This window comes from Pinus tabuliformis, chromosome J, assembly GCF_031772625.1.
Source record: "Pinus tabuliformis cultivar Carrire ecotype Pingquan chromosome J, CPIR1, whole genome shotgun sequence".
In the NCBI taxonomy this organism is placed as follows: domain Eukaryota; kingdom Viridiplantae; phylum Streptophyta; class Pinopsida; order Pinales; family Pinaceae; genus Pinus; species Pinus tabuliformis.
Window position 1 is genome coordinate 99,348,164 of NC_142295.1, and position 23,646 is coordinate 99,371,809.

Here is a 23,646-nt window from a genome sequence, read left to right on the forward strand (position 1 = left end):
AAGATCATCCGATTCCGATAAGTATTCATGGAGATATGAATTTATTTTGATTATGGAATTATTATCAAGCCGACCTACAACTCATGTAGGCTCAGAAGCCCAACAGTCACATATATTCACCCACCAACGTTGTGTATAAATATAAGAGGACTTTTCCTCATTTGAACACACACTTCTCATCACATATCTCTCTCTCTACTGCGTAGAAATGAGTCTCTTCTCTACTACGCTGAAATGGGTCTCTCTCACACATATGTAAAGCCAGAAGCTGTTGAATTTGAAGCTGCAACTGCAGAAGTAAAGATTGACTTGCATGGCCTAGAAGATCTCCTCTTTGGAATTGCATTGTAGGTTCATCTGAACCTCCTCCAAAAGCTACAACTTTTGGTGGTGGAATGAAGTCAATCCGACGGACAGTTTGCAAGATATCGATTGCCCTAGTTTGAAGCCGGAAACTACTGAAACTGAAGCTGCAACTGCAGAAGTAAAGATTGAATTGCGTGGCCTAGAAGATATCCTCTTTGGAACTGCACTGTAGGTTCATCTGAACCTCCTCTGAAAGCCGCAACTTTTGGTGGTGGAATGAAGTCAATCCGACAAACGGTTTGCAAGATATCGACTGCCCTAGTTTGAAGCCGGAAACTGCTGAAACTGAAGCTGCAACTGGAGAAGTAAAGATTGACCTGCGTGGCCTAGAAGATCTCCTCATCTGAACTGCACTGTAGGTTCATCTGAACCTCCTCTAGAAGCCGAAACTTTTGGTGGTGGAATGAAGTCAATCCGACGGTCGGTTTGTGAGATATCGTCTGCCGTAGTTTGATAATGAAGTCGCTAATGTTGATGCCATTTATCTAGGGTTTGCTACTGCTGATATGAATCAGATTTATTGTACTATTTCTCTCTGCTGAATTATTGAAGATAAAAGAAGATTTGATCAAAGGTTTTCCCCACACATTGTGGGGTTTGTCCCTGGCTAGCCGCCACATCTTGTGTCTCTTGTCTTCGCTTGTTTTCTGTCAATCATTTAATGTTCTATCTGCACTTTACTTTATGTACATGTGATTGCTAATCTATGGAATATAATAAGAAAAAGAAGTAAACTGTTATAAGCATAGAACATACCATAACTTAACATGGTATCAGAGCTGAGGTGAAGACAAAGCCCAAGCAAGAGCAAGAGAAATCATCGAAGAGAAGATTGGCAAGGCTATCCTAAAAGAACTATGGGGTCCTCAACACTCTTTCCTGCCGAAGACAAGCTCCGTGAGAAAGCTGACTATCACGGATGGAAGATGTCTATCGATCTAACCCTTGAGAATCAAGGAGTGTTGGATCATGTGAGAGGAAATATTGTTGAGCCTCCATCAAATGCATCCATTGCTTCCTGGAACAAATGGAAAAATGGAGAAGTCAAAACAATAGAAGATCATCCGGGACTCTATCGACAAGCACTTGGTGGCCTACATCTCTGAACTGGACACCTCTAAGGAAATCTACGATAGACTGGATTACCATCTGAATGGTACGTGTTCAGGACTACTCTTCTGAACTATAATGTAATTCCTGGTTTCAAGGAATTAATGGCTAGATGCATTCAAGAAGAAACGAGGGAAGAAGTGCAAGAAATGCCCATGCATAAAGGTCCTCCTGTTGCCTTTTTTTTCTCATTCTAAGAAAAGAAATAATTCCCAGACTAATTCAAAAGGAAAGGTTGGACCTAAGGCTAGAAGAAAATGACAATGTTACATTTGCGATAAAGCAAGTCACTATGTATGAGATCATGAGCATCATGATGAATGAGATCATGGACATAAAGGGCAACATGAGATCATGGACATATAGGACAACATGATGATGATGCACACTAGTTTGAGCAGCATTATGATGGATAAAATCATGGACATGGGCAGCATGATGATAATCATGATTAGAGCAGCATGGTACAGTATGCAGTGGTGCAACTAGAAATCCCTCTGATGGCAATCAAAGGAATGACAAATTCAACAGCAAAGGTAAGAGGAGAGCTGGGAATCAAGGAAGAGGACAAGCATTCAAGAACGCTAGAAATTGCAGGATGTATTAAATGCACCTGACCTCAAAAAAAAGAACCTAGTGTCCATCTCGGAAACGGAAGACAAAGGCTACAAGGTAACCTTCAGCGATGGCAAGGTACGTATATGAAAAAATAATGTTAAAGATGCCTTTACTCTTGGGTTTAGTGTTGATTCATTATATCAGGTCGATGGAAGTCTGCTAGGTGTCATGTCTTATGACACATCTCTTCAGTCTGAACTTTGGCATTAGAGGTTTCCCCCCTTCATTATAAAGCTATACTCGGTGTAAGACAAATGGTGACAGGGATGCCCGAATTCTGAGTAGAGAAAGAAGGTGTATGTCCAGGATGTGCCAAAGGAAAGCTCAAAAGGGGACCATTCCCCTCAAGCCAAAGCAAGACCTCTGATATATTACAATTGGTTCACTCAGGCATACCTGAGGTTGGCATTAAGAGGGAGACTACTACACCACATACTCCTGAGTAGAATGGTGTGGTGGGAAGGAAGAACCGCACGATGATGGAAGCTGTCCGGGCCATGCTACATGATCAAAGACTTCCGAAGTTTCTATGGGCTGAAACTACAATCACCGCCATATATGTACAAAATCGATGCCCTCATCAAGCATTGGGTTCCAAGACTCCTGAAGAAAAGTTCACCGCAAGGTGAACAATCTTCCGACTTTGAGGAGCTCTCAAGAAGTCGACACCAGGGAACTGAAGGAAAAGGATGATGAATCAATGCCTGATGTAGAAGAACCCATGGATCCGATTGACCCTCCTCCACATGAGCCTTCCTCTTCTAGGAAGAGGCCTTCATGGCTTAGGGGGATACTTGATGATGCTGAAGGACATGCTGCACCCTGAGGAACCTTTTGTCAAAGTAAGAAACTTAACAGGTATCAGGGATACCTGACCATCATGAGCACGATCATACAAAATGAGCCTTCATCATGTCGTCAAGCATTAACTATGGAAGGGTTCTATGACCATAGAATATGAGTCTATTATGGAGAATGATGTCTGGGAAGTAGTTCCCAGACCCTAGACAAGACAATTGTTACTTCAAAATGGCTTTACAAGATAAAGCATGCAGAAAATGGAAGTATGGAAAAGTATAACGTTCATTTTGTTGCTCGTGGTTTATCCTAGAAGGAAGGTATAGACTATGATGTGATATTTGCACCTGTTTCCAGGTATACGACCATCTGCTCGATCATAGCCTTTGCCGCTTCACAAGGATGGAACCTACATTAGATGGATGTCAAGACTGCGTTCTTACACGACTCGATCAAGTAAAAGGTCTATGTGGAGCAACCCGAAGGATTTGAGATTTATGATCAAAAATCTCATGTATGCAGGTTGAAGAAGGCTCTCTATGGGCTGAAGCAAGCACCCCGAGCATGGTATGAGAGGATCGACAGCTACTTGATGAAGCTAGGATTCACTAGGAGTGAAGCCATCCTAACCTTTACTTTAAGGTTGAAGATGATAAACCTCTCATACTGGTGTTGTATGTGGATGACCTCTTTCTAACAGGTGCACACCCTCTCATTCAAAAATGTAAGAGGGAGTTGGCTTTTGAATTTGAAATGGAGGACCAAGGACTTGAAGTGTGGCAGAAGCCAAGGGAAATTTTCCTATCTAAAGGAAAATATGTGGTAAAGATATTGGAAAGATTTGGTATGATGGACTGCAAGCCTGTGACTACCTCGAGGATCTTAACTTTTAGAAGTTATATGGTAGTGATGTCGGACTAGATTTGGGAAATGCCTCTGAGTTTCATAAACTCATTCGCATTGATGTTCTTAGTGAACCTCCATCCGAACATATGTTTTGCAGTTAGAATTGTGAGCTCATATTTGGTTGAGCTTCACTAGATTGTTGCCAAAAATCTTCTGAGATATCTTCGTGGTACAATGGGTTAAGATACACTGTCGGATATGTGAGACTAATTAGATATATTGATTGGGCAGGTAGTGTGGTGGACCGTAAGAGCACTTTCGGATGTTGTTTCACCTTGGGATCTGCTTCGATATCCTGGATGAGCAGGAAGCAGAAGTCGGTGGCTTTAAGCACCACCGAAGAAGAATATATTGCTGCTAGCATGACCTCGTGTGAGGCAGTCTGGTTGTGAAAGCTCTTCAGTGAGCTGTTTGGATTTACATTGGATACCACTGTGATTCTCTGTAACAACCAGAGGTGGGATTCGATTATTGAGGAATCCCGTATTCGTTAATTGCTCCAGCAGATAGACATCATCTGGGATATGGTAAGTCGATAAGCAAGGAGGCTCCATCGCATTAAGATGATGTATAGGTCGATACACCTTGTCAAAGCCCCAAGGAAAGATCTAATCTGTGATTTTCCCAAACGACTTGGAGTCATCAAGAAACCCTTGTACAAGGGTCTTGCATGTTGCATACATTGAGCTCTGGTAGCTCTGAGGGCTTGTGGTTCTTACTGGAGCAACATACGACCACAGGGTGACTCACCCTCCCCTGGTGGTGCGCACTGGAACAAGATGACTCGCTCTCTTGTGGGACAAGATGATTCGCTCTCTTGTGGAACAGGATGATTTGCTCTCCTGTGTAGCAGGATTGATGTGTTCTCCTGTGAGGCCTGGATTGATGTGTTGTCCATGGTGATTGTAGCAGGATTGATGTGTTCTCTTGTGAGGACAGGATTGATTAGTTCTCCTGTCGAGGCATCCTACCCATGTAGTCTGGGACTCATGGGAAGTACCTCTCATTTGATCAATGAGCAGGGAAATGAAGTTAGGGACCATAGTAGTATCGATGGACGCATCGTTGTATCTATCGTACTCCCTATGCTAGGATGACCTCCATTGATATGGGATCAATGATACTGGTCTGGGACCAGTGGTAGGAGTTGTACCATACTATGACGCTGACTTCGGGTCGGTTGAGACTGGTCTGGGACCAGTGGTACATACTCCGAGACTGACTTCGTGTCAGTGCAGTACTGGTCTGGGACCAGTGAGAGTGGTACATACTATGACGCTAACTTTGGTTCGGTTGAGACTGGTCTGGGACCAGTGGTACACTCTTTGAGACTGCAATACTAGTCTAGGACCAGTGGTAGGAGTTTTACCATACTATGACGCTGACTTCGGGTCGGTTGAGACTGGTCTAGGACCAGTGGTAAATACTCTGAGACTGACTTCGTGTCAGTGCAGTATTGGTCTGGGACCAGTGAGAGCGGTACATACTATGACGCTGAATTCGGGTTGGTTGAGACTGGTCTGAGACCAGTGGTACACTCTCTGAGACTTCGATACTAGTCTGGGACCAGTGGTAGGAGTGGTACTTACTATGAAGCTGACTTCGGGTCCGCTGAGACTGGTCTGGGACCAGTGGTACGCACTCTGAGACTGACTTTGAGTCATTGGAGGATGATACTGGTCTAGGACTAGTGGAGTTGTACTCACTATGATGCTGACTTCGGGTTGGTTGAGACTGGTCTAGGACCAGCGGTACATACTCTGAGACTAACTTTGATTCAGTATGATACATCCTCGATCATTTCTTCTTCTTCATAATTCGGACAAAAGCAGAGCAGAATAGAACAATGCAAGAGCAGAGCAAAACAGAGCAAAACAATACCGATCAGTATAGGGCAGAACAAGACAAAGTAGAACAAGCAGAATAGAGTAGAGCAAGGCAAGGGTCAGGCTGTACAGGGCAGTGCATTTGATGGATGAATAGTAACGACTGATAGACAGATTGCAGATGAAGTTCTCCCTGGTTGAGAGGGAGTGTTAAAATTGGAAACCAGGGAAAAACTTCATGTGGGTCATCTTATTCATGGCTGATAATATTTTTATTAGATTCCTCTCGTCGAGAGGTGTAGGATTGATATAAATATCATCTGATTCCAATAAGTATTCATGGAGATATGAATTTATTTTGACTATGGAATTATTATCAAGCCGACCTACAACTCATGTAGGCTCAAAAGCCCAACAGTCACATCTATTCACCCACCAACGTTGTGTATAAATATAAGAGGGCTTTTCCTCATTTGAACACACACTTCTCATCACATATCTCTCTCTCTACTGCACAGAAATGAGTCTCTTCTCTACTACGCTGAAATGGGTCTCTCTCACACACATGTAAAGCTGCAAGTTGTTGAATTTGAAGCTGCAACTGCAGAAGTAAAGATTGACTTGCATGGCCTAGAAGGTCTCCTCTTTGGAACTGCGTTGTAGGTTCATTTGAACTTCCTCCGAAAGCTGCAACTTTTGGTGGTGGAATGAAGTCAATCCGACGAACGGTTTGCAAGATATCGACTGCCCTAGTTTGAAGCCGGAAACTACTGAAACTGAAGCTGCAACTGCAGAAGTAAAGATTGACTTGCGTGGCCTAGAAGATCTCCTCTTTGAAACTGTGATGTAGGTTCATCTGAACCTCCTCTGAAAGCCGCAACTTTTGGTGGTGGAATGAAGTCAATCCGACAAACTGTTTGCAAGATATCGACTACCCTAGTTTGAAGCCGGAAACTGCTGAAACTGAAGTTGCAACTGCAGAAGTAAAGATTGACCTGCGTGGCCTAGAAGATCTCCTCATCTGAACTGCGCTATAGGTTCATTTGAACCTCCTTTGGAAGCCAAAACTTTTGGTGGTGGAATGAAGTCAATCCGACGGTCGGTTTGTGAGATATCGTTTGCCCTAGTTTGATAATGAAGCCGCTAATGCTGATGCTACTGATCTAGGCTTTGCTACTGCTGATATGAATCAGATTTATTGTACTATTTCTCTCTGCTAAATTATTGAAGATAAAAGAAGATTTGATCAAAGGGTTTCCCCACACATTGTGGGGTTTGTCCCTGGCTAGCCACCACATCTTGTGTCTCTTGTCTTGGCTTGTTTTCTGTCGATCGTTTAATGTTCTATTTGCACTTTACTTTATGTACATGTGATTGCTAATCTGTGGAATATAATAAGAAAAAGAAGTAAACTGTTATAAGCATAGAACATACCATAACTTAACATATTCCACCACGGTTTGGTATGTTATTGTGAAGGTCCTAGGGAGCGAAACTAAGTGGTACACTGCAATTAGACTTCTCCTATGCCACCATCCTAGTTTTTGGGAAATTGAGGAAATTGTACCGAGAGACCAAAATGAAATTCATGATAACTAGCAAGGAGAGGCCCAATAATCATCTTATAAATTCTGTACATACAGATCTAGAATCATTTATTTTGTATAATGATAGTGGATTGAATGATGTAGACAGTCATCTTGTAGAAATAGAAGATGTACCAGAGATTTCAGATTTTATAAGAGCGGTTTTAGATAAGGGAAAGGAGAATCTTCCAAGTTCATCAGAATAGCCATCAGACAAGGCAGAGAAAAGCTCAGAACATCCATCAGAAAAGGTTGTGGAAAATTTAGAAAGGCTTGAAGAAAAAGTTTAGAAATTTGAACTAAAGCAAAAACTAGATTTCCAGCACTTGGAAGAGGAGCATGGTCTTTGGACCATGGACTTTGATTGTGCTCTCAGGAAAGATGGGGCAGGCATTGGCATTTGAATCTAAATTCCACATCATCAGCAAGGTGAGGTTCCTCAGAATGTTAGATTATGCTCGTACAAGTTAGCTTTGATTGCACCAACAATGAGGCGGAGTACGAAGCACTGATCACAGGCTTAAAGATCTTGAAAAAATTGGGTGCACGAAGAATTTATGTGTATGGTGATTCAGAACTTGTGATCAAGCAAGTTAAAGGTGAATATCAAGTTGACCATCCACAAATGAGACAATATGGGAATGTTTTATTAGATATTTTGAGAATGTTTCCTGAGTATACACTTTCGGTTGTGCCAAGGAGTCAGAATCTTATGGCATATTCATTGGCTACAGCTGAAAGCAATTTCAAAATCCCCATCTTTTCAAATAGGAAATTTGAGATTCATGTAAAGCATCGAACCTCTATTCCCGATAACTTGTGATATTGGCAAGTATTCTGGGATGATAAGCAGGTAAATAACTTTCTTTTGGAGTGAAGGAGAGTTTGAGAATTGTTCCATGGATGAAGTTTATGACAGGGATGATTAAGTCATCAAGGAAGCTCAAGTTAATATACTACATCTAAAGGACAACAATATTCCGAAAGGTCTTATACCTTTGGAAGATTTGTTTGATCGAGATGATGTAGCAAGGAAACTTACTTTGGTTCCTACATAGAAAGGTGTTGAAGACGTGAACATCAGAACAACAGATAAACAAAAAATGATCAAGTTTTCCAAATAATTATCTCCAGAGGTAAAAGAAAAGTATATTCATTTATTGTCTGAGTTTTCTGATGTTTTCACAAGAAAATAATTCAACATAATATCCCAATAAAACTCGATCAAAAGACGTTTAGACAAAAGATAAGAAGGATCAACCCAAGGTTGCTTACATCCATAGAGAAAGAAGTTAACAGACTCTTCAAGGCGGGCATCATTGTTCCTATCATATTCTCGGATTGGATATTAAATCTAGTTCTGGTAAGAAAGAAAATGGGAGAAATAAGACTCCGCATAGACTTCAGAAACTTAAACAAAGTGTCTCTGAAAGACAATTATCCACTTCCCAAAATGGATCATATCCTTCAAAGAGTTGTTGGCACTTCTCGAATGTCACTATTGGATGGCTACTCCGGTTACAATCAGATTTTAGTGCACGAGGATGATCATGAAAAGACAATGTTTACCACACCTTGGGGCACATTCAAATATGCAAAAAAGCCATTTGGTCTCAAAAATGTAGGGGCCACTTTTCAGCGTGCCATGGACATAGCCTTGCCAATGAAAAAGATGTTTTCTTGGTTCTGTATTTAGATGATGTGACCGTATTTTCACATTCAGATGATGAGCATTTGCATCATTTAAGAGTTATTTTCCAGAGATGCAGAAAGTTCAAAATCTCTCTTAACCCGAAGAAGAGCTTATTTTCCATGGAGGAAGGAAAACTTCTCGGCCATATCATCTCCAAGGATGGCATCCAGATTGACCCTTAACGTGTAGAAGCCATTTGGAAAATTGATTTTCCTCGCAACAAGAAAGAAATCCAAGAATTCAATGGTAAGATGAATTTCTTACATATATTTATCCCTAATTTCGCTGAACATCTTAGAGAGTTGACGATTATGTTGAAAAAAATGGTGTAAAGTGGTCTGAAGAAGCCCGCAAGTCCTTTCATGCAGTAAAATTTTCCTTGACCACTACCCCTATTTTAATCAGTCCTGATTACTGCATCGATTTCATAATATTCTCTTTTGCTTTTGAGCATACCATGGCAGCAATTTTGATGCAGAAAAGGGATAAGACTAAGCTGCCAATAACATTTTTTAGTCGCAATATCAGGGATGCAACCCTTAAGTATAACATCATAGAGAAACAGGCTTTGGATTTGGTAAAAGTGGTGAAAGATTTTAGAGTTTACATTTTACATTCGCATACTCTCGCTTATGTGCCTAATGTGGCGGTAAAAGAAGTTCTCGTGCAAAATGACATAGAAGGTAGAAGAGGTAGATGGATAGCAGATTTATTAGAATATGACCTTGAGATCAGGTCCACCAAGCTGATCAAGGGTCAAGGCTTAGCCAAGCTCATGAGTGAGTCAAATCTCCATGCTCTAGATATCAACCTTGTATCAGCATTGTCCGATAACCAAGAAGAAGTAGATCTCATTCAGGTATATGATATCTTTTTGTCATCTCCACGACATTCTGATATTATCTATGTTTTACAACATCTAAACCCCCCTCCAAGCATGTCTAAGGCTAAGAGCAGGTCATTGAAGCTGAAGGATTCTAAATAGTTCATAATGGACAACACACTTTATTGAAAGGATCTTGGAGTTGTGTTGCTGAACTATTTAACCGAAGATGAGTCTAAAGAGGTAATAAATGACTTTCACAAAGGAGATTGTGGGGACCACTTGTACTGGAAGACCACGACCAACAAATTACTGAGAGTGGGTTACTATTGGCCTACACTTTTTGCAGATATCTACAAGGAAGTGATGAGTTGTCACAAGTGCCAAGTTTTCCAAGGTAAAAGAAAGCTTCTTCCTTTGCCTCTACAACCTATATCAGTTCATGCACCTTTTCAGCAGTGGGGCCTAGACTTCATAGGCGATATTCACCCATCATCATCCGCACAACACAAGTGGATATTGACAGCTACAGACTATTTTACTAAGTGGATCGAAGCGATTCCAACTAGGCAAGCAACATATTCTGTTATCATTCAATTTTTAGAAACTAACATCTTGTCCCATTTTGGTTTTCCTAATAAGATCATCACAGACAACCCGACAACATTCAAGTCTAAGAAGATGACTGAGTTTTGTGACAGATATAACATCAAGTTGGGACATTCAACAACTTACTACCCACAAGGAAATGGCTTGGCGGAGTCCTCCAATAAATCCTTGATCAACATCATCAAGAAAATGTTGGAGGCCAACAAAAAGTTGATCAATGCATTGTGGGCAAATCGGGTGAGTAGTAAGAAATCTATTGGACTCTCTCCTTTTCAAATAGTGTATGGAGTATATATTGTGTTTCCTTCATCATTAGCAGTGTCGGTCATGAAGTTGTTACAAGAAGCAGGAAGTGAAGAGAACAATATACAGCGTCAGATCAATCAAATGATTCACCTATAGCAGACACAAGACGAGGTATTTCAGAACACCTCCAAGCTCCATGACAAGATAAAGAAAATCTATGACCGGAAAACAAAGGAGGATGACTTCAAAATTAGAGATGTGGTACTCTGCTAGGATGCCAGAAACGAGGACAAGGGTAAGCACGGTAAATTTTAAAATTTGTGGAAAGGGCCTTATAAGATTTCAGCTTTTCGAGGTAAAAGTTATTTCATGCTAGATGAGATGAGTGGAGAACCATGCTTAGGAGGACTAGTCAATGGTAGGCTCCTTCAGAACTATCTTTTCTGAAGCATACTTCTCATAAATTTCCCAGTTTCATTGTAAATAACAATTTAACCTTCTGCAAGTGTGAAGTAGAGAATCACAGGAGTCCGAAGCCTGAAGTGAAGGCCATGGAGCATCACTGATTTTCTGCCATTTTCAAAGTTCAGTTATCAGTTAAGTAAGTTAGTATTGAGTCATTTTTCAGTCAATTTCAAGTCAGTTTGTGTCATTTGAGTTGTCAGCGTTCAGTGATGCATTTTAGTTTAATTTTTTGACCGTATTGGCCCACACGGTTAGGCACTTGGTCTACGGTGTTCTTGGAACCTCCAAGGAGCTGCCATCCCCAATAAGGCCGATGTTAGTGTCAGTATTTGCATGCTTCCATTAGTGATCAAAACTCCCCTTTTCATATTCATATTAGGGTCTCGCTCATAATTTTTTGTCATTCCACCTAGGTGCTCATTCAAAAATTTACTCACTGATGGTAGTCCTAGTCAAAAACCTCACTCTCCCTCAAAAATCTATACTTGTTGGCCCACCTTCATGTCTTACTGAGCATACATCAATTTTGAAAGCTTATTTCATCATGTCTCTATGTTATTCAAGTCACCATGAAGTATGCTCACTCAAGGTTTTCATTAGGTCTCTAGGTTTCATTTTTTCAAGGTCCAATAAAACACCATTTCATTGCATAAGGCCAACAAAAGTATGAGAGTGAACAAAATAATATCCCTTTTTCATTTAAAGAGGATTTGCAAACATGTAAAGATGGTTGCCAAAGTTGTAATTTTGATTTCAAGTATGAGTTTCATTCCAAATTGTAATTTTATTCCAAAAAACAGAGATGTAATTTTATTTTTTATTTATGTAATTTTATGTCAATTATATGTAATAAGTAAATTTTTCTCAAGCTGCCAACTCAGTTCCACATGCCAACTGAACAATAAATGTCAAATCAAAGAGTTCCCACTGTAGCAATTGATCAATCTGTAAAGAAAAACAGAGAAGGTAAAGGGTATTAGTGCAATGTTTCAAAAGTGATTTGAAACATTAGCAAAATGGGTTTTAAATCAACAAAATCAAATTCCACAAAGTATTTAAACCCTCAAGACATCAATTCAAACCTAATTTTCTCTTTTCATTGTCAAGCAACCTCAACAAAGGAGAAATTTTCAAGTTTGAAAGGTGAAATTGGAAAAACAGAGGCTACGTTGCGCACTTGTGTTGTGGAGGGTGCGATTCAGTGTTACGTTGTGCGCCTGTGTGTTACACTGCGTGCCTATGTTGTGGAGGGCGCGCCTGTGTTGTGCGTTGCGTGTTTGCCCAAAATTTCTCACCAGCCTCCAAACCAAGTGTCATTGCTTCAAAAACTTCAAGATTGGTTGCCTTCATCCTCCAGCAAGTAAGTAACATTCAAGATACACCCTCCTAGCATTCCTCAAGTCATTTTGTGGTGTTCTAAATGTCATTGCAAAATTTAATGTCTTCTTTGAGAGAAATTCTAGTATCATAATCAAATCCTAACTACACTTCCAATTTCACTCCCTAGTACTTCTATTCCCTTACCATATCACTATTAAACCCTCTCCCAACATCCATATCATATCACTACTTCCCAAAGCCCTTTATTCCCAAAACCCTAAGACCTAGGTGTTCCATTTGCCTAGGATCCCAAAACCCCTAACCTGTAATAAAATTCCCTATCCTAAATCCCATCACATTCCCACTCCCTGTCACTTCCCTTAAACCATAAACCCCTTCCCTCATCTCTCTGAATTTCCTCACACCATTCCTAACTCCCTATACCTATATTCCACTATTATTTCATCTCCCTAGGGTTTTAAACATCAAGACACCATGTCAGAAGAAGAGAACAAAATTCCAGTGAGGAGGAAGAAAGAAAGGAGAGGAAGCCAAACAAAGGAGGGAGAATCCTTAGACTTGAGCTAAGACATACCAAGTAACTCATGGCATCTCCCATGGCTGTAACATGTTTTAAGCATCTAGGATGTTTTAAATTCTGTGAGAAAATACAAAAGGTCTGACATCATCATATGTTGAGTAGACTATTCATCTCCAATCTCCATGACAACCAAGTAACCCTTGTTGGTGCCACTTTCACTATGTCCACTACCATCATATCAGCTGCTACTGGAATCCCAGATGTTGGGGAAAAATGGTTCAAGCAAAAAGACTTGGAGGAGCATTACTATGAGCCATACATCAAACCTAGATACAAGAATGAAAGAAAGAGGCTTTTTCCTTTCTCTTACCTCCTGGAGAGATATGTTCCCATGATGAAATTAATCATGAAATACTTTACTTGTGAAGGTAGGTTCTCTAGACTTTATACCTATCATATCTGGTTACTCATGCACTTCACAAGGGTCAAGATGCTTAACATACCTTATTTTCTCTTCCGGAGCATTGACAAGATGGCATATATTGTCCAAAAAAGAGAATATGAGCATCAAATGAAAAGTATTTTCCACCACTCCCTCATCAAAATCATTGTCCTCCATCACATAAAACAATTGAACATTTCATGGAGTACTTTCATAGTTATTGACATATTCATTGATCCATCTATTCAGCATGTTCAATATGTGCCTTCATCATCTCATCCTTCCACATCCATTCCTCCATCTCAGCCCATGGTTCATGCATCATCATCAGACCAGTCTCCTTCACCATCACCTCCACCATCACCATTTCATGAGCACATTGAGTCACCTAGTAGAGCTGAGATCAATGAGCCTGAGAAAATTAAGCAAGTTAAGGTCATCAAGCCTAAGAGGTCTGATTTGGGTATATTGGCACAAACCTATCAAAGAGGTCATAGGCAGGTGTTTTCCCCACATATTGTGGGAGGGGCCCTGCCTTCTTCACTAATAAAACAAGTACACAAAGGCAAAGAAAAAATGACAGAGGCAGAGATTCAAGCATAGATCAACCAATATGAGGAGGAGGACCTCCATGAGACAGAACATGATTTTGACATTAGCATAGTCATCAAGGAAAAATATGCATAAATCAGAGAGCTCCAGACCAATTTAGAGAGGTCTAAATTTATTATTTCATATTATGAGCAAGAAAACCAATAGCTTCAAGCCAAGCATGATATCATGGAGATTCAGCTCCTTAAGGAAAAAGGAGAAGAAATGAAAGCCAAGGCATTTCTTGGTGAGGCCTATGGAAGGTATAGTGAAACTGAACAAGAACAAGAACCAAGAAGGAGACCTAGGACTAGAGGGCTGAAAAGAGCTCTAAAACTAGAGAGACAAAAGTAGGTTGAACTTGCAAAACAACTCACATTGAATGAATAGTTTGCGATCATGATTAATGAGAACTGGGAGCAGTGGCTTGAGAAGGTAAACCAACATTTGAAGAAGCTCCTGGACAAGGCCAACAAACACATTCAGAGAAAGATGGCAAAGCATTATTCCATGAGAAAGAAGATTGCAAGGGCAATGCTTAGAAGAGTTAATGCCAAAATTGAAACCCTAAACAAGAAAGAAGAGGAAGGAAGGGTCTATATCCTTGCTGAAGCCTCACTCCATGCCTAAACCTCATCATTAGTCATCACTCAGCAAATTTTGACAAGTTTTGCTGCATTTTTGCAAATTTTGGAGATTTTGTGCATTTCAAGACAGTTTTGTGATAGCTAGAATGTTAGGCGTGTAGCGCGCTTTTGTTTGAGGAACTTTTGGCCAAAATAAGACCACCATTAGATTCAAAGCAGTGAAGACATGCAGGAAAACAACCTTTCTAGGCTTGCTTTGCACAACTAGCAGGTGAAAAGGTGAAAAAACACACAAAAATCAATGTTCTCCCTCCTTTTTCACCTTGGTGCTGCACACTGAGCAGTCTTGGGAGAAACACTTTATGAGGGGTCAAATCAAGCATTCTACAAAATAAAGGTAGATTTGGAAACTAGACAGGACAAGATTTCTAATGAGATATCCTAGGCTCAATTTAGACGTTGGTAAGGCACTCCAAATTTGGATGCAACATGGATGGAGCGCCTGGCAAAGAGATGGCATGCCGAGCAAAAAAATGGCGCGTTTGACTAGTTGCCTGATATTTTTTCAGTTTTCACTGCAGATTTGATTTTCATCTTGGAAAATAAATTTTTTACTTATGTAATTGATGATGTAAATTTAATTATGGTCTTTTTACTGTTACCTAGGGTAAATACTGTTGGGTGTGGAGCTTGATTATCTTCTATATTCAAAGGTTTCAATCGAATGTATACCCCAGGAAGACTGTACACCCCTCCACGCGGGGGGAGTCCAAGGGCCATCGGTCCCTTGGCGAGGGTTCGGGGGCAACGCCCCCGAAGCTAAAAATAGATGTAAATTTGCCTTGTAAAAGTCTAGTAATTTCTAGTCAATCTGGGCCGTTCATTAGGAGGATGATCTGACGGTATAAGTTATGTTTAATTCAGGGTTTTTTTCCCTAAAAGGAAACCCCTCACTATATATGAGAGAATTGTATTGTGTCTATGTATATCTGTATTCAGAGTGAGGAAAATAGAGGAGATTGAGAGCGAAGAGGGAGTTACAACGGATCTGCTGTAGGTTGTATCTCTTCAATTTGCTAGATAATATAATAAAAGAAGGACTGGTTGTTTCTCCGTGGACGTAGCCCAAACTGGGTGAACCACGTATATCTGTGTCTCTCTTGTTTTATGTGTTTTCTGTGTTTATATTTCTGCAATATTTTATGTGTTTCATTGCTCTGTAATATATAATTTTCTAACAACTGGTATCGAAGACGAAGGTCTATGTGGCTGATAAACTCGCAGGAGAGAGAAGGGTTCCTAGTTCGAATGGGAGCAATGGTGGAAGATGGTAGGTTTAGGGTCGAAAAATTCAATGGCCAAAACTACCAGCTGTGGAAGATGAAAATGGAAGATTATCTGTATCAGAGAGATCTGTACCTACCATTGAGTGGAAAGACAAAGAAGCTGACGAGTATGACAAACACAGAAAGGGATATTCTCGACAGAAAGGCACTTAGAACAATACGGCTGTGCTTAGCGGTGTCGGTAGCATTTAATATTTCAAAGGAAACGACAACAGAGGGTTTAATGTCGACACTGGCCAAACTATATGAAAAAACCTCGACCTCAAATAAAGTATTTCTTATGAAGCGTTTATTTAATATGATGTTAGAAGGTGGATCTGTTGCAGACCATTTAAATGATTTTAATACAGTTACAAGTCAGTTAAGTTCTGTAGGGGTAAATTTTGATGATGAAGTTAGGGCTGTTTTATTTCTGTGCTCATCACCAGAAAGTTGGAATGGTTTAGTTATGGCCATTAGTAACTCTGTCTCTAGATATAGTACTTTAAAGTTTGATGATGTTTTTGGTGCAATCCTTAGCGAGGAAATGCGACGGAAAAGCTCCAGTGAGACATCAGGTAATGCTTTGATTGCAGAGACTAGGGGAAGAAAAATGGAAAGAGGAAAGAGCCCAAGATATCGCATTAAGTCAAGAAAAGGCAAATCCAAGTCCAAATCGGGGATAGTGTGCTAGAAATGTGGGAAGAAAGGACACCTGAAGAAAGACTACAAGTCTCGAAAGGGAAAAGGAGACGCGCAACAAAATAACAATCATGAAGCGAATGTATCAGGTGATGTGTTGCAAGATGCTTTGATTCTTTCATTAGAAAATATTATTGATCCCTGGGTGGTAGATTTAGGGGCCTCATTCCATGCCACACCTGATAGGAAACACTTTCATGATTATGTTCAAGGAGATTTTGGACAGGTTTGATTGAGTGATGATAAACCCTGTAAAATCGTTGGAATGGGTACAGTTTTCATAAAACAGCAAAATGGAAATCAATGGCTATTGAAGGAGGTAAGGCATGTTCCATATCTAAAGAAAAATCTAATTTCAACAGGGCAGTTGGGAGGTGAAGGTTTTGTTAGACTCCGTCTTGCATGTCAGTGTGAGGAAGAAATCATTAAATGTGTTTTTTTTAGAATATGTATCAAATTCTCCAGCTCTTCCAAAGGCAGCAGCTTCAGTAGCTCCAATCCCTGCAAAAACAACCAATTGTCATCAATTTCTTCACATATAGTTTTCCCGTGTCTCTTCTTGCTCTTGCATTAACATATGCATTCAACGTAACTTTTAATGTGTGCGGGAAGGAGAGTTAAAGAGGATACTAAAATTTGGGACGCAATTGGGCTTTTCCATTACTCTATTCCAGGGCTATTCATTTTTGTCCAGTTTTTTCTTGGTACTCTTGTGGCAGTGGTTATCTATGTGAGTAATTGCATTTGGAGCCTGAAAAATGACAACTTGAGATCATGCAAAGATGAACATAAGATGGAAGGGCAACAGAAAGAAAAAAGGTTTTGATTTTTGTTGTAGTTGCATGGTGTTTCCGCAAGAGCTCATGTTCAATTTCTTTGTTGCTTATATTCCTTTTGGGAGTGAAACCTGGGCTACTCCATGCCTTTTATATGGTGTTTTTCTTGATATATTTGATGAGGTCAACAGTGGGCAGACAAACACGGAAGCTTCTAGTTCTCCTTTGTGAATTACATTTTTCATTTCTGTATCTACTCCAGCTAGATCTATTTTCGGAGGTCCTGGACAGCAAAGGGGATTCAATAAGGTCAATTCTCTTTCACTGCGGTGTATCAAATCATGCAAGTCTTTGGGATTTTCTAAGAATTGCAGTATTATTATGCTTTTCTGCAGTTCAAGATCATGGCATAGAAGCACTCCATTCATTTTCTGCAATTCTGAAGTGTAGCCTGCAATCACCATTTGGTTTTGGCTTCATGAAAGATGGGTTCAACAAATCTTTACTGTGGACAATATGTTCATCCCAGAATTTGACAGAAAGTGATCCACACCACACTCAGCAAGTGAACTGGATTAAAAAAAAAATCTTTTAACCCTAGGCCAAATGTTTCAAGCAACATATCGCTCCTGTGGGACCTACATTGCATGTTTGACCATACTTGTCACAATATACATGGTCAATCCTAATTACATAGCATTTGGCTACCTCATCTTTCTTTTGGTTTGGATCATAGGCCGACAACTGCTGGAAAAGACAAGGAAGCGTTTGTGGCTACCTTTACTGATTTATGCCATGCTGGTCTTTATCTTCACCTATGTTTTCAGCAGCTTCCCAAGTTTGCAGATGTGGCTCTCTAGAAGGATATTGCTTTATCCATATACAGGGTCGAAGCCTGAAGCTTCTTTGTTTAAGAATATTTGGGAATCTCTTGCAATTTTGATTGTAATGCAGTTGTATAGATATGAAAGATGATCATCTCGTCGACTTCCCAACTTTTCATACATATGACCGAAATGGCCTATTAGTTCGTCTGGGATCAGGATCAGGAGAACATTTGTCCTCCTCACTAAAACATAACATCCAAGAGCTTTTGAAGGTGAATATGCAGAGTGCATATGTACCCGAATGGGCCGCAGAAGAGAAAATAAAACGCAGAGAAATGGTTGCTCCTGAAGCGCGATATATTTTTGTGCGGAGTATTCAAAGTGCTGACAATGAACATCTTTGCAATATAAATAATAAGGAAGAGGTGCATGAGTGTCAGTGGACAGGTGATGGAGACCCTGTGGTTGCTTTTGTGCATTATCGATTCATTGTTGAGGAAGAAATTCCTGTAGTCTATGTTTATAAACTTCAGTTACAGAAATGTGTGCAAGGAAGAGGGCTTGGCAAATTTTTGATGCTTATCGCACGCAAGAACCAAATGAAGGCAGTGATGCTTACTGTTCAGAAAAGAAATATATCTGCAATGAATTTCTACACTAGCAAACTAAGATACATAATTTCCAGCATATCACCATCACGAGTAGATCCACTGATCGGAGCAGAGAAGAATTTGGCGCACATCCTTGACACCTGGCCCTTCACTTCAGCCAAAAATAAACAAATACATCTGTTACCAGAAGAATAGGATTCGTATTCTTATCTATGACCTCAGTTAGTCACACAATGGGGTCTGCGCTCCAATTTTTAGTCTTTTTGGTTGGAGAATTTCGAGGAGAAAGTTGTTCTTTGTTCTATTTATGTAACTGCAGGTGAAACAATGCCCCTGTTTTGGGGTCGATTTGTTTTTCCCTTAGCAGAGTTTTATTTAATGTATTAAAAAATCATTTGTAAAAGAGAGTGAGAAGAGAGAGGAATTCTGAGAGCTGGTGGAGAACAGAGAGCTTTTATTGTACAGTCTTAGACAGAGATTTTAATGAATAATACAGCTCTGACCCCTGAGATTCCTGTGGTATGACAATTTAGCATATGTTTTCCTTCTGTTTCATATGTAACCTGTTATGTTTTCATTTCACTTCATGATCATTTCCAATTGAACAAATGAAGTGTTTAGGTAGAATTCATAATATTTTATGCTATGCCTATAAGTTTGTTCATATTTAATGTTTTCTTCTGTTTGACAAGGATTCATCTTCTATGCCCTTGTCAGCTCCTCAGCAGTCTTTCCATTCCATTTAATCTCAATTTGATGTTAAATTTCTTGCCTACCTTGCCTCAGGGGATAATCTGTGTTCTTGATTACATTTCTCTGCTCAAGCTATTACTTTGCCCATGCAGCCCAGAAAAACCCCATCATTTTATTAAAAACCACCTTTTATCAGTTTACTAGCCTAAAATCAGTGTTCTTTATTGGTTATCTCCGCCCTTTGAAGATCTTTGCTGAGATATACCGAAGAGAGCCCTCTCCTGCCCCGTAGGGCTAGCTACAAGGCTAAGTGGTTTGATTTTAGCTTGGAGTTTGCCTTTCTCAGCCTGAGGTGAAATTTCAAGCGCTAACATATTGGCGACCATACTGGGGAGAACATTCGACTTGTTGATTGTCTTGTCCCAATACATGAAATAAAATTGCAGATTTGATGCTGATGGTGGACAGCAGTCAGACACATATGCAGGCTGAACCATTCACCTGGCGACTTCAACTCGATCCAAACAGTTCAGCGCTCGCTGATCCATTCATGCAATGGTGGGGTATGTGGCAAACCCTGCACTTTGTGAAGCTCTAAACGAAGTTAGAGAGTGGTTGGTGGATATTGAAATTAATAAAGAATTTTTCAGTGCCTTCTTTCAATGTTTGAAATCTCCGAAGTTTCATCTTGAAACTAAAACTGGTATCTGTGAGTTAATTGTTGAAAGAATCGAAAAGGAGATTCAATGTTTAGATGTGCAGATCCAGTCATATGATTTCCAAGACCCTAAAAAGTTCTTGGAAATCCTTCCTCCTTCACAACAAGAAATCATAGACTTGCCTACAGATGTTTACATTGACAATGTGCAACTGGAGGTATGTATTGCAGAGTTGGGGCAGCCAACAGAGTCCGGCTTCCGCGATCCAATGGCAACATACATGGACACATTTTTCAGTTTGATTGATAGATCAGGCTGTCTTGTACGTGACCAGGCTCATTACGTGCATGAAGGGCTGCCAGCAATTACATCTGTGTCCTCGCGGAATCCTTCTCAAGCGGCATCATTCTCAGGTTTACTTGAATGGTTAATTTGGCATTTCAGTATTACCTGATCTATTGTTTGTACAGAAAAGTAGGGTAGCTTTTGTAAATAAATAAGCAGCCAAAGGGCAGCATTTTGTTCCAGTTTCATTATAGTTTTAGTGTGAGGTTTGCTGAGTCAGTCTTTCAATCAATTCAGTCAGTTTCCAGTTAATAAGTTGAGTCTTCAGTTGTGTCGATTTGTTGAAATCATGACTCCATTGCCCAATGTATGGAGGCACTTTCTGCTCTCCCAAAGTTTTGCGGTTCTTGGCACCTCCAAAAAGCGGCAGCTGCCATCCCAAGTGGAGCCGATGTTAGACTCCGTCTTGCATGTCAGTGTGAGGAAGAAATCATTAAATCTATTTTTTTTAGAATATGTATCAAATTCTCCAGCTCTTCAAAAGGCAGCAGCTTCAGTAGCTCCAATCTCTGTAAAAACAACTAATTGTCATCAATTTCTTCACATATGGTTTTCCCGTGTCTCTTCTTGCTCTTGCATTAACATATGCATTCAACGCAACTTTTAATGTGTGGGGGAAGGAGATTTAAAAAGGATACTAAAATTTGGGACGCAATTGGGCTTTTCCATTACTCTATTCCAGGGCTATTCATTTTTGTCCAGTTTTTTCTTGGTACTCTTGTGGCAGTGGTTATCTATGTGAGTAATTGCATTTGGAGCCTAAAAATTGATAACTTGAGATCATGCAAAGATTAACATAAGATGGAAGGGCAACAGAAAGAAAAAAGGTTTTGATTTTTGCTGTAGTTTCATGGTGTTTCCGCAAGAGCTCACGTTCAATTTATTTGTTGCTTATATTCCTTTTGGGAGTGAAACCTGGGCTACTCCATGCCTTTTATATGGTGTTTTTCTTGATATATTTGATGAGGTCAACAGTGGGCAGACAAACACGGAAGCTTCTAGTTCTCCTTTGTGAATTACATTTTTCATTTCTGTATCTACTCCAGCTAGATCTATTTTTGGAGGTTCTGGACAGCAAAGGGGATTCAATAAGGTCAATTCTCCTTCACTGCGGTGTATCAAATCATGCAAGTCTTTGGGATTTTCTAAGCATTGCAGTATTATTATGCTTTTCTGCAGTTCAAGATCATGGCATAGAAGCACTCCATTCATTTTCTGCAATTCTGAAGTGTAGCCCGCAATCACCATTTGGTTTTGGCTTCATGAAAGATGGGTTCAACAAATCTGTACTGTGGACAATATGTTCATCCCAGAATTTGACAGATAGTGATCCACACCACACTCAGCAAGTGAACTGGATAAAAAAAAAATATCTTTTAACCATAGGCCAAATGTTTCAAGCAACATATCGCTCCTGTGGGACCTACATTGCATGTTTGACCATACTTGTCACAGTATATGTGGTCAATCCTAATTACATAGCATTTGGCTACCTCATCTTTCTTTTGGTTTGGATCATAGGCCGACAACTGCTGGAAAAGACAAGGAAGCGTTTGTGGCTACCTTTACTGATTTATGCCATGCTGGTCTTTATCTTCACCTATGTTTTGAGCAGCTTCCCAAGTTTGCAGATGTGGCTCTCTAGAAGGATATTGCTTTATCCATATACAGGGTCAAAGCCTGGAGCTTCTTTGTTTGAGAATATTTGGGAATCTCTTGCAATTTTGATTGTAATGCAGTTGTATAGATATGAAAGATGATCATCTCGTCGACTTCCCAGCTTTTCATACATATGACCGAAATGGCCTATTAGTTCGTCTGGGATCAGGATCAGGAGAACATTTGTCCTCCTCACTAAAACGTTACATCCAAGAGCTTTTGAAGGTGAATATGCAGAGTGCATATGTACCCGAATGGGCCGCGGAAGAGAAGATAAAACGCAGAGAAATGGTTGCTCCTGAAGCGCGATATATTTTTGTGCGGAGTATTCAAAGTGCTGACAATGAACATCTTTGCAATATAAATAATAAGGAAGAGGTGCATGAGTGTCAGTGGACAGGTGATGGAGACCCTGCGGTTGCTTTTGTGCATTATCGATTCATTGTTGAGGAAGAAATTCCTGTAGTCTATGTTTATAAACTTCAGTTACAGAAATGTGTGCAAGGAAGAGGGCTTGGCAAATTTTTGATGCTTATCGCACGCAAGAACCAGATGAAGGCAGTGATGCTTACTGTTCAGAAAAGAAATATATCTGCAATGAATTTCTACACTAGCAAACTAAGATACATAATTTCCAGCATATCACCATCACGAGTAGATCCACTGATCGGAGCAGAGAAGAATTTGGCGCACATCCTTGACACCTGGCCCTTCACTTCAGCCAAAAATAAACAAAGACATCTGTTACCAGAAGAATAGGATTCGTATTCTTATCTATGACCTCAGTTAGTCACACAATGGGGTCTGCGCTCCAATTTTTAGTCTTTTTGGTTAGAGAATTTCGAGGAGAAAGTTGTTCTTTGTTCTATTTATGTAACTGCAGGTGAAACAGCGCCCCTGTTTTGGGGTCGATTTGTTTTTCCCTTAGCAGAGTTTTATTTAATGTATTAAAAAATCATTTGTAAAAGAGAGTGAGAAGAGAGAGGAATTTTGAGAGCTAGTGGAGAACAAAGAGCTTTTATTCTACAGTCTTAGAAAGAGATTTTAATGAATAATACAGCTCTGACCCCTGAGATTCCTGTGGTATGACAATTTAGCATAAGTTTTCCTCCTATTTCATATGTAACCTGTTATGTTTTCATTTCACTTCATGATCATTTCCAATTGAACAAATGAAGTGTTTAGGTAGAATTCATAATATTTTATGCTCTGCCTATAAGTTTGTTCATATTTAATGTTTTCTTTTGTTTGACAAGGATTCATCTTCTATGCCCTTGTGAGCTCCTCAGCAGTCTTGCCATTCCATTTAATCTCAATTTGATGTTAAATTTCTTGTCTACCTTGCCTCAGGGGATAATCTGTGTTCTTGATTACATTTCTCTGCTCAAGCTGTTACTTTGCCCATGCAGCCCAGAAAAACCCCATCATTTTATTAAAAACCACCTTTTATCAGTTTACTAGCCTAAAATCAGTGTTCTTTATTGGTTATCTCCGCCCTTTGAAGATCTTTGCTGAGATATAC

At 39.9% G+C, this 23,646-nt stretch overlaps 2 protein-coding genes across 2 annotated transcripts; both read left to right on the top strand.

Annotated features, from left to right (window-relative positions):
* The first annotated feature begins 18,294 nt into the window (after nt 1-18,294).
* LOC149225700 (uncharacterized) lies at nt 18,295-18,963 on the top strand. Its single transcript, XM_089379991.1, has one exon. The coding sequence runs from the start codon at nt 18,295-18,297 to the stop codon at nt 18,961-18,963; it is 669 nt and encodes a 222-aa protein (XP_089236117.1).
* Nucleotides 18,964-22,214: 3,251 nt separating this feature from the next.
* LOC149225701 (uncharacterized) lies at nt 22,215-22,883 on the top strand. The gene has a single exon (XM_089379992.1). It carries the CDS (start codon nt 22,215-22,217, stop codon nt 22,881-22,883), a length of 669 nt encoding a protein of 222 aa, XP_089236118.1.
* Nucleotides 22,884-23,646: the final 763 nt, after the last annotated feature.